Raw genomic sequence first — 10,415 nt, 5'->3', positions numbered from 1 at the left:
ATTATGTTGCGCCGTACCATCCTACAAAGATAGGGGTGCGCGTTTCATTTTTAAACACTAAATTATTATTGTTTTGCTCCAATATCTTGAAGGTTTAATGTATATGATGTGTACAAAGTAAATACATGTCATTGAATCCCCCGAGACTGTAGAAAAAAATTATAGATCAGTGGTTTTACTGTCGCCTCATCCCCACATTGTTTTGAGTGGACTGATCTGTCCAGTTGTCGACGGTGAGGCGGTACTGATCGGGATCCTAAAAAAAAAGAAGTCGCTCTTTGTCAGATTTGTTTTATTATTTCCTAGCGTTTAGGTCATTAAATTCTGTCTAAAACTATGGCTTCTTCGGACGTTGCTCGGCAGCCGGTTTGTATTGTTCTTCTTCTTCTGTGGCTTAGAAATTACAGTTTTCTTGAGAGTTGGGAAGGGAGTGTCCGGGGCTATTATTAAGTTAGCTCCTGCTAATCCGACAACTTCTTTCAGTCTTTAAAGTTACTGAAAACGTGTCATTTTAGATGGTGCTACTCCCCAGGACTAGAAACAACACGTGGGGCATTTTGTTGACACATATCCATCCATAAAGCGGTCATCCGGACTGCTGAATTTGCTTTTGAAAAGAAATTAATTGCATCTTTGACCAAAGTACGGGGGGTGCTAGGTTAGCATGCTAACACAACACTATGTATTGAATGGTATGAATTGCTTCACACCTAAACAGACACACATCGCCAAAGGTTTACGTCATGTTGGATTTCAAAGTTATGTCGGCAACCTTAGGAATGAAATTCACACACACACACACACACACACACACACACACACACACACACACCCATTTAGTCATTATGTGAAGCTTTTGTCTACATTTCCAAACCCTTGGTTTAGTTCTCAGACATCAGAGACTGTAACTAAATGAGAATATTTGAATGGCTCGGATGAGGACAGGTCAGACGCTCTAAAGTTTCTTTAGTCCGCACACTGCGGGAAACATACTCATTTATCATATATGATCGTATTTGTGTGACACAGTGTCAGACAAAGACATTTTATCCAACATCTCAAGAGCCACTTAACAATCCAGTAGTTTAAACTGATGACGCAAATGCATTTTTACTGAATTAAAGTGAGAAATTAAGACTGGGCTGTTGATTTGGAGTCATTTCCTGTGTGTTGTTAATAGTAAGTGCATTATTTATCTAAACACATGTATTGATTTGTTTGTGTCCGTGCCATTCATTCCACAGAATAAAGGAGCGAGGCCCCTGTCTCTAGCCGGCCACGTGGGCTTTGACAGCCTCCCAGATCAGCTGGTCAACAAATCCATCTGCCAGGGCTTCTGCTTCAACATCCTCTGCATCGGTACCTTGTCGCACACCTGCCAATTACACACACCCTTTCTTTAACCGGTCTGAATGACGATGTCCTTTGGAATTCCGACCGCAGTGTCAGGACTTGATACGTTAACTTAAGTACATTTTAATTTACTTGTTGTCTCACGGAGAGAAGTTACACTCATCTTCTAATTCATAAGGCTTATTAGTGGAAACAAGTGCATTCTACATTCAGCAGTACCTGCACTAAGTCTAAGGTTATTGTATGCTTCAGATGTGTTGTGCTGACACATGTTTCAACCCTGTTTTAGTCAGCGTGCTAGGCTAAATAATAAAAACACTTTCTTCAGTGCAGGACTGTTCTATTGCAGTTTATTTGTTTTCACTAGTGTACCTAATGAACTGGCAACACTTGAGCAATTAAAATTGCTGTCTAGTCATACTTATTTGATGTTACTAAACGTTACTTTTAGAAATATTGCATTTACCAGGCACATTAACGATCACTCTGCTGTACTGGAGTCCTGCATCTTGTGCAAGTTCAGTTACTCAAACGTTTGTCCTCTAGGTGAGACCGGTATTGGGAAGTCCACACTAATGGACACTCTATTTAATACCAACTTCGAGAACTTCGAGTCGTCCCACTTTGAGCCTCAGGTGAAGCTGCGGGCTCAAACCTACGACCTGCAGGAGAGTAACGTCAGACTACGTCTCACCGTGGTCAACACCGTGGGCTTCGGAGACCAGATGAACAAACAAGAGAGGTGAGACGAAGAGACACGTCAGTGTGTATTAGAAGTCGACTGACTTTCAATAGAGAGTGAGTGTAATGAATGTTATAAGTGTTTTGGTAAATGCTTTTTTTTTTTGTGATCATCACTATGTTTTCGTCCTGTAGCTATCAGCCGGTGGTGGACTACATCGACAGACAGTTTGAGAGTTATCTGCAGGAGGAGTTAAAAATCAAGCGCTCTCTTCACAACTACCACGACTCACGCGTCCATGCCTGCCTTTACTTCATCTCACCCTCCGGACACTCTCTGAAATCCCTGGACCTGGTCACCATGAAGAAACTGGACAGCAAGGTACGAGAAAGGGCTCCGTGTTCAGTTGTGTTAAAGGTGTCGTATAACACGTGTGTCCAAGACGGGAATATACAGGGAGTATTTAAGGGAATCAGGCAGTTTTAAAGTTGTCTCATATAGTTGTTGCAATAGATCTTTTTGGGAGAGATTGTAAAAGCTTTTTAACTGGAATGAAGGCTGAATTATTGATTGATTTAAAATGAGACCTGATTAGAGTTTCAGCTCGGATGCCACAAGACACATTTCCATCTGGAAGTCAGAACCCTCATTAACTCTGTCCTCGAAAAACAGCGTGGATGCTCTGCATTTGTAAAAGCTTCGCTTTTATCTCTTTGTGTGTCATTGCGCCAGTCATATACACAAAGTACTGTCCAAAAAACTTCAATCAGTGGACATGTTGCTACACTGTTTCTACCACATAGTGGATTGTTGTCCAGTGGAACTGCTAACAACAACATGTCGGTTTTCCAACTTGCACTTGGACTTGATTGACTTGGGTGGAAAGTTTAACATGCGATGACATGACTGGGCTGTCAGAATAGCTGATATTGTCTTCTCTCAATCAGGGGCAAAAGAAACGTTTTGATGCTCCATCACCATTTCCTGAAGATAAATGCCAAATCTTTTTAGTTTATAAGCAACAGTTCCCATGGAAGCTGACGTGACCACTTCTTGTAAACAAGCTGACGTATGTGTGAGAGACGGTGTGAGGTTCTTTGTGAGGGACTATGTTGTGGTTGTTTTTATGTCCGGGTGCTGGGTGAGGTTCACCGTCCGACTAACTAAACCCCCTTCCACTGCTCTTGAAACGGTCAGAAACTTTCCCATGCTCTCTGTGTGTTGTGACTTTGTGTTTTCCTTGTGCGGTTTCGCCGCTGCGGAGTGTCAGTAACCCTGGATTTGCGTCTGAAAGGACCAGAAAAAGCAGTGGAATGCTGTAATCGCTTCACGCACACACACACACACACACACACACACACACACACACACACACACACACACACACTCGAGTTGTCCTTTTGTGCCACTGTACAGACGCACACAGAAAGAGGCGATTGTTGAATGTGCAGCAGCGACCGATGGACGGTCACTCACTCAGACAGCTGTTGGAACTGATCTACTGGCATTGTTTTTGTTTTCTCTACTGGGATCGAAGTGTGTGTTCTGTGTGTGTGTGTGTGTGTACGAGTGTGTGGTCTGGCCCAGAAGCCTGCCTGGTGACAACAACTCATTCCAAGCCTCTCTTTGGTACGACAGGATGACGGACAGGCAGGAATGCGGGGTGGCTTGGACGGCAGATTGAGCTGCTGGGCCAGAAATAACAGCAGAAAACACGGTTTATTTAAGGCTTATCTAAAGGCAGGACCTCAGATAAAGGAGCAAAAACAAACGTGGTTTGTTTTTTGTTAAATGCTGCTTTTTCTATCCAGACTGGGGGGGTTTTAATGGTTGTACATGTATGAAATTTGCTTGTCTTGGCTTGATTTTTTTTAAAGCCCTCAGCCTCAGGATGTGCTCCATAGAAGATAGACGCTTAAATATTGTCCCAGTGTTTCATATAAAAATACATGCACATTTCTACCATACCAACGTCGCTGCAGTCATCTGGATTAGGCCTTGATGTCATCAGATATGCTCGTAACTGTTGCTGCTATGACTATATGAAGGCATGATATGTAATTTGGAAATAATTCCAGTAGCTTCTCTGCTTCCCTTGGTTCTCACTGCTGTGCCATCTTTTTAAGGACCGAGTCATTTCTAGTGATCCTGGTGCTACTTGCTATTCTCTGCTGGTCGTGTCGGGAACACGCTCTGTTAACAGAGGTGAAGGCTGATGCCGACATGTGACTGAGCAGACCAGGGGTGCACCAAGATGAAAAATTACATTTTTTTTGTTTTTTTTGACGTTTTCCTTTTTTTTTTTAAAACATCACAATCCGTGTTAATTTCCAAAAGGCTGCAGACGTTTGCGTTGAGTAACGGCGGCTGTTTATTCAGAGCGTGTCCTCGTCCCGTGTCGCTGCAGGTGAACATCATCCCGGTGATCGCCAAAGCCGACACCATCAGCAAGAGCGAGCTGCACAAGTTCAAGATCAAAATCATGAGTGAGCTGGTCAGCAACGGTGTCCAGATCTACCAGTTCCCCCTGGACGATGAGACGGTGGCTAAAGTCAACACGACTATGAACGTAAGGAAACACACACACTCTCCTCACTCAGTCTTCTCATCAGCATCTAAATGTTGGAATAAAAGTGCTTTTGTGGCTAATTACAGTTTTGAAACGTGATCATACAGTTGTGACTATATGAAGTATTGCAAAGTATATATGCAAACGAACAGATCAGGGTTCATTTGTGTTATGTCTGCGCATGCAGTTTGTTTTGCACGTGCTCTTACGTACTCTTTGTTTCTCTAGGGTCATTTGCCTTTCGCTGTGGTAGGCAGCACAGAGGAGGTCTCCGTTGGGAATAAGATGGTGAAAGCTCGCCAGTACCCGTGGGGTGTAGTGCAAGGTAGGATGAGTTATCGTGTGTTTGTATTTTGCAGATCTTCAGTGGGCACCGTTTAATAAAACTATAATTTACCCTAAATTATGTGGGCGGTTAAACTTTTGGGCCGACTTCCAGGCTATGTTTGTGTATCGCTTTGTAAAATGGATCCAGTGTTGCCAAAGATATTTCTGGTAATTACAGCGTTTCATTGACAGTTTAATCAGACCTAAATTCTTTCCCCTCATAAGGATTCTCACACTTGCAGAAATGAGCTCACAAGCTGCCTTGAAACCAGCCCAACCTTATTTTGTTTTGCCCCCGGCAACTTTCTCAGTTCAAACGTTTTTTTTTTTTTTTTTTTCCCCCCTCCCAAAAAAAAAAAAATAAATCCCTGCGGTTTGTCTAATGTGTGTTTCTGTGTGTGTGTGTGTCAGTGGAGAACGAGAACCACTGCGACTTCGTGAAGCTGAGGGAGATGCTGATCTGCGTGAACATGGAGGACCTCAGGGAGCAGACGCACACGCGCCACTACGAGCTGTACCGGCGCTGCAAGCTGGAGGAAATGGGCTTCAAAGACACGGACCCGGAGTGCAAACCCGTCAGGTCGGTCGGCCGGACGCACACATCTGCAAAACATAACCGCCTGCGCGAACGTACATCTGACCTGTTTCCCCGTGCGTGTTTCCGCAGTTTGCAGCAGACGTACGAGGCCAAGCGCCAGGAGTTCCTGGTGGAGCTGCAGAGGAGGGAGGACGAGATGAGGCAGATGTTCGTGCAGAGGGTGAAGGAGAAGGAAGCGGAGCTGAAGGAGGCCGAGAGAGATGTAAACGAACTCCTCATTTCAGCGTCGTTACCGCGCTTGTTGAGTTTTTTGCGTCAGCCCAAGACGTTAAAGTGGCTATTAGCGATGCGAGGATGGGTACTGGCTGCATAAATCACCCACCCGCCTCAGAAAGACGTTTAGATGCACGCGCCCAATTATTTCCCAGTGAGATTTATTCAGCCGTGATGAGGTGGGACGGCACGAAACAAAAACTATTCGTTTAAAGCACTTAATCTTCAAACTTTAACTTCTTTCTGAAAATGAAAATGGCTCAAATCCCGTCCAGTGTTCATTTTTATGAGCCTCCCTAAAACAGTAGTCTGCTCATCACTAGCAGTTATATTACAGGAAGAAGGTCATTTGTGTGTACTCATTATATTTTTGAATAAGTTAGGGTTTTTCCTTTGATTTTCTTCACACCGTGTTATTGTGGATGCAAATCTGGGTTGAGTAACCAATGCGTGCTCTCGTCTTCTTACGTCCCAGCTGCAAGGCCGCTTCGAGCAGCTCAAGCGCCTCCACGCGGACGAGAAAGCGGCTCTGGAGGAGAAGAAGCGGCTCCTGGACGACGACCAGAGCTCCTTCAGCAAGAGGCGGGCCGCCGCTCAGCTCCTCCAGGCCCAGAGCCTCACCGCCAACGGCAAGAAGGACAAGGACCGCAAGAAGTAAGTGGCAGACCTGAGCCCTCGCGCCGGTACATTCCGGGAACGTTCCGCTTCCCGAAGTTTTCGCAGGTCGCTGGCAGTGACGGTAAAAACGGATTAGTCATCGGCGATTTGCCGTTTTAAGATGCGCGCCGAGTCTCGTTACAACCTCCTGGCATTTAAGATTTGTGTTGATGAGCATCGGGGCTGACGGAGGAGCCGACTGCATGCAGATGACTAACGCCACAGCCTCGCTCTTTTAAAGGGGATGTTTAATCCGCAGCCAGACGCGTCGTCGCTGAAGTCTCTGTCTCTGTTCTCTTGCAGCTCCGGCTTCATGTGAAGACCCTCGGACCCGAAGTGCGCTCCGTCGCGACCAGTTTGACCAGTGACATTCTACCCACATCCTTTTCCAGCCTTTCGTGGCCAGTCTCAAACACTAACGAGGAAAACCCCCACACAAACCAGCAGCGTGTGTGTCTGTGTGTGTGTGTGTGAGAGAGAGAAAGAGACGGCGTGAGTTTGTTTTTGTGCCAAAGTTTATTTACTGTACCCGAGAATCCTGTGTACACTTTCCTCAACGGTATTATCTCCTCTGTAGGTTTTATACCTGTTTGCGTTATGATTTATTTATCCTTTCCTTTTTATATAAACCTCTCTACCTTCCTTATTAGCTTTTGCCAGACCGAGGGAGGCCTCAGTGTATTGATGCTCACGCAGCCTCCCCCTCTAGAAGCTGTTGACAGATCAAGGAGCTCAGATTGGTACAAACATCACTGTGTAAGGGACTTCTTCTCTAATCTCGTATTCGTACGCCGTGTGTTTAGTGTACGATAAGAGCGCTGTCGGTGTTTCAATGCACCAAACATCATGTTATTCTTCCTTAAGCCCGTCAGAGCTCACGCTGGGATCGAATGCGGAATTCAATTCTTCTGAGCTTTTTTTTATTTTGCTTATAATAGAACAAAAGGTGCCAAAAAAGCAAAAGAGCAATCAAGCACAAATTGTAAGAGAGGTCAGTCTCGTGTCACTAATAATGTCATTGTTCTCGTTGTTGTGGAAGCACAATCGAATAAAGAGAAATGTGGCCTTCAGGGCTGTATGTAAACCGAGCTGCCGCCTCAAAAGAAATGAAGCACCCTAAACTGCAGTTCGTCAAACGGCCACTAGAGGATCCTTGTCAACCTCCATGTTAAAAAGCCTAACGTCACAGTCTTGGTACTAAGCAGCTACTTTTATCTACATGGGGTGTTTTTCTTTACGCTTTTACAAATATTAAGCCTTAAAATGATGCATTCACTGAGGGTGCGGCCGCTCTGAGTGACAGGTGGGTACCTTCGCCCTCACCTGTCGCTCACCTGCTTCTTTATATACAGGCGGTGAAGTCATTCAAGTGTTGGAGGTCTTTGTGTAACACTTGCGATATGTTTTAAATGTTTAAAAGATGTGCAGCTGTCTCTGGGATGAGTTGTGAAGCTCTTGTGCCTTCATCATGAGCACGGTAACAGGGCATTATAGTTCCTCACACCTTCGCCTCCTCGGTGCCATAGAAACCTTTAACACCGACACACCAGCGTTACACAAACAGCCCGCAGGAGCCACACACACAGACCAGGGGAAGAGCCTGTCCTCAAAGTGCATTTGTAGCTTTCTGGTGATTATGTATATGTTACAACATATTTAGACATAAATTTTCATTTTTACTCGCTCCCGTATTTTGTTACTATTGTCACAAACAGTTTACGTCTGCTGGGGGGGGAGGGAGGGGGCACCTGACATATTTTTTTTTATTCTCTCCGTACTGTAAATGTCTAAAGTCAACCACAACACTCTGGTGAAGTGTACACGCCAACTTTTACTTAACAGTTACTGACACTTTGTATTTACACTAGTGCTTAAAGACGTTTGTGCCTTATTAGAAGAAATACAGTATCCAGGGAAACACACAGATGCCTGCTCATCTAAGACACACTTGTATTTAAAGAATAAACAGTATTATTCTTTTTGTCCTTCCCTCCTTTCTAAATAAATCTTTGTATTTTTGCCATGATATATGTTGTGTCGGTCTGTTTTTAATCTCACACTCAGAACGGGCTCACTTCTAGTTAATCACACTCATTCTGCACCAGATCATCTGTCATTAGTATGGGGTTGGGGTACATGTTTAAGTTACATCATACCAGGAGAGTCAAACATACATCTTGGGGGGTCAAAACCGACCCACTGGACGATCCAATCTGGTCCTTGGGATGAATTTGGTAAAGTGCAAAAATGACATTGTGCACATTATGACACAACAACCTAGAACTATACAGAAAATGCACTTTAAGAAATGCAGAGTTGCTAATTTCAGTTCATTAAATAAACATTTTCATAATGTTGGGGAAATGTTTGGAGTCGTCATTGTGTTACTCGTCTGGCCCCATTGAGATCAGACTGGACTGAATGTGGCCCCTGAACTAAAATGAGATCGACACCCCTGATCCACACAAATGCCAGGTCTTAACATTTTCCAGCAGAACATTACCTCATTACATTCAGCCCCCAGTACAAGTTACAGTTATTGGCAAAATGTGCAAACTAGCAGCAGTTTTTTTCTTGGTTTGTTTATTGCAACATAAATAGTTCAGCGCATTACTACAAGTGTTTTCTCCAAATTCAACACAGAGTGCCACTTTTAATCACAACTGCACTCATCAAAACCATTCGACTCCCTTTAGTTCCCTCAGTACTTGGTAGAACACCCTTCTACTGCGAATGTGACGCACAACCACACACCAGCTTCTGGCAACATTCCTTCCTCAGAAATCTTAGACCATTCCTCGTGGGCAAAGACCCCCGGCTGACGGACATTCTTGGGTTTGAGAGCCGCAACCGCCTTTTTCAAATCCCACCAAAGATTTTCAAAGGGGTTGAAGTCAGATGACTGATGTCCTCTCTAGTGTCTCTAGTGCTTCTTCTGAAACCACGTCTTCATGGACTTTGAGCTTTTCTCAGGATCACTGTCCTGTCGGTTGGTCCAGTGACTCCTGAGATTCATCTTCACTCCACACGCTGCAGGTGGTCCAGTGCCAGAGGAAATAAAGCAGCCCCAGAGCTTTACTATAGCTTTTTGTATCATTTTCCTTGTTGATGCACAGCTATGAGCTCTTCTCTGGTCCATCTGGACAATTATCTCAGCTCAGCCATGTTTCTAACATGCGCATTTCAAACGTTGCCATTGAGAGTGCCGATATTTGAGGTTTTCTATCTCAAGCGCACCTGATGCAACTAATGGCTTGATTGTATCAGGTGTGGTCTCAAGCACACCTGATACAATCAAGCCATTAGTTGCATCACAGTGTTGATAGTTTGTCATATTAACTCACGTTTGCCGTCACCAGCAGCAACTGTGGGTCCAAATCCACCAGGATTGTCGAGTGTCATTTGAATTCCTATCGAGCCCCTTAATTCATATTTAGATATGTGGACATGTAGATGATTTACTTCTCTCTTTTTTTAAGTGTCTCTAGTGTCCTTGATTCATGAGAACAGACGGGGGCATCTAACAGCTTTGGCTTTAGAAAGAGAGATCCAGAAAACAGCATCTTAAACATCTTCCTGTCCAACTACTTGCTAAGTTTATTTTACTCTTGAGTCATTAAGGACAAAAATGTCAACCTCCAAAGAACCTATGCTATAAAATTTTAATTGATTCATACTTTTATCACATAAGCACTTTTCAAAACTACCCTTTAAACCCTTTAAATGTCAGTTTGATTACTTAAAGTCACTGTTCAAAAATCAAAAAACAGTTATTTTCCATAAAATCAATGTTGGAAAGCCAAAGTGGCCTTGGTTTTATATTTTGTGTAGCATCAGATTTAAAATTTACCACCTTCTTGTGACGTTAGCGTAACCACATTTTTTAATCCCTCAGCCATGACACAGTATAAACATTCATTCTGCAATATGAGGGTTTCATTCTGGAGAAATTTTTAGGGTTCAATACTAAAATCAGCCACTTCCCCATTACAGAGGGAGCACACGGAGAAAGGAAC

General features: G+C 43.9%; 1 protein-coding gene across 1 annotated transcript; it reads left to right on the top strand.

The window, feature by feature from the left end:
• Nucleotides 1-199: 199 nt before the first annotated feature.
• septin10 (septin 10) lies at nt 200-8,427 on the top strand. The gene is made up of 10 exons (XM_047600205.1): nt 200-366; nt 1,245-1,359; nt 1,900-2,095; nt 2,230-2,416; nt 4,443-4,604; nt 4,833-4,929; nt 5,343-5,511; nt 5,599-5,731; nt 6,218-6,396; nt 6,703-8,427. Exons 1-10 carry the CDS (start codon nt 337-339, stop codon nt 6,716-6,718), a joined length of 1,284 nt encoding a protein of 427 aa, XP_047456161.1. The 5' UTR covers nt 200-336; the 3' UTR covers nt 6,719-8,427.
• Nucleotides 8,428-10,415: the final 1,988 nt, after the last annotated feature.

Source organism: Mugil cephalus, chromosome 12 (assembly GCF_022458985.1).
Source record: "Mugil cephalus isolate CIBA_MC_2020 chromosome 12, CIBA_Mcephalus_1.1, whole genome shotgun sequence".
Classification (NCBI taxonomy): Eukaryota; Metazoa; Chordata; class Actinopteri; order Mugiliformes; family Mugilidae; genus Mugil; species Mugil cephalus.
This window is presented reverse-complemented; position numbering and strand designations above follow the sequence as displayed.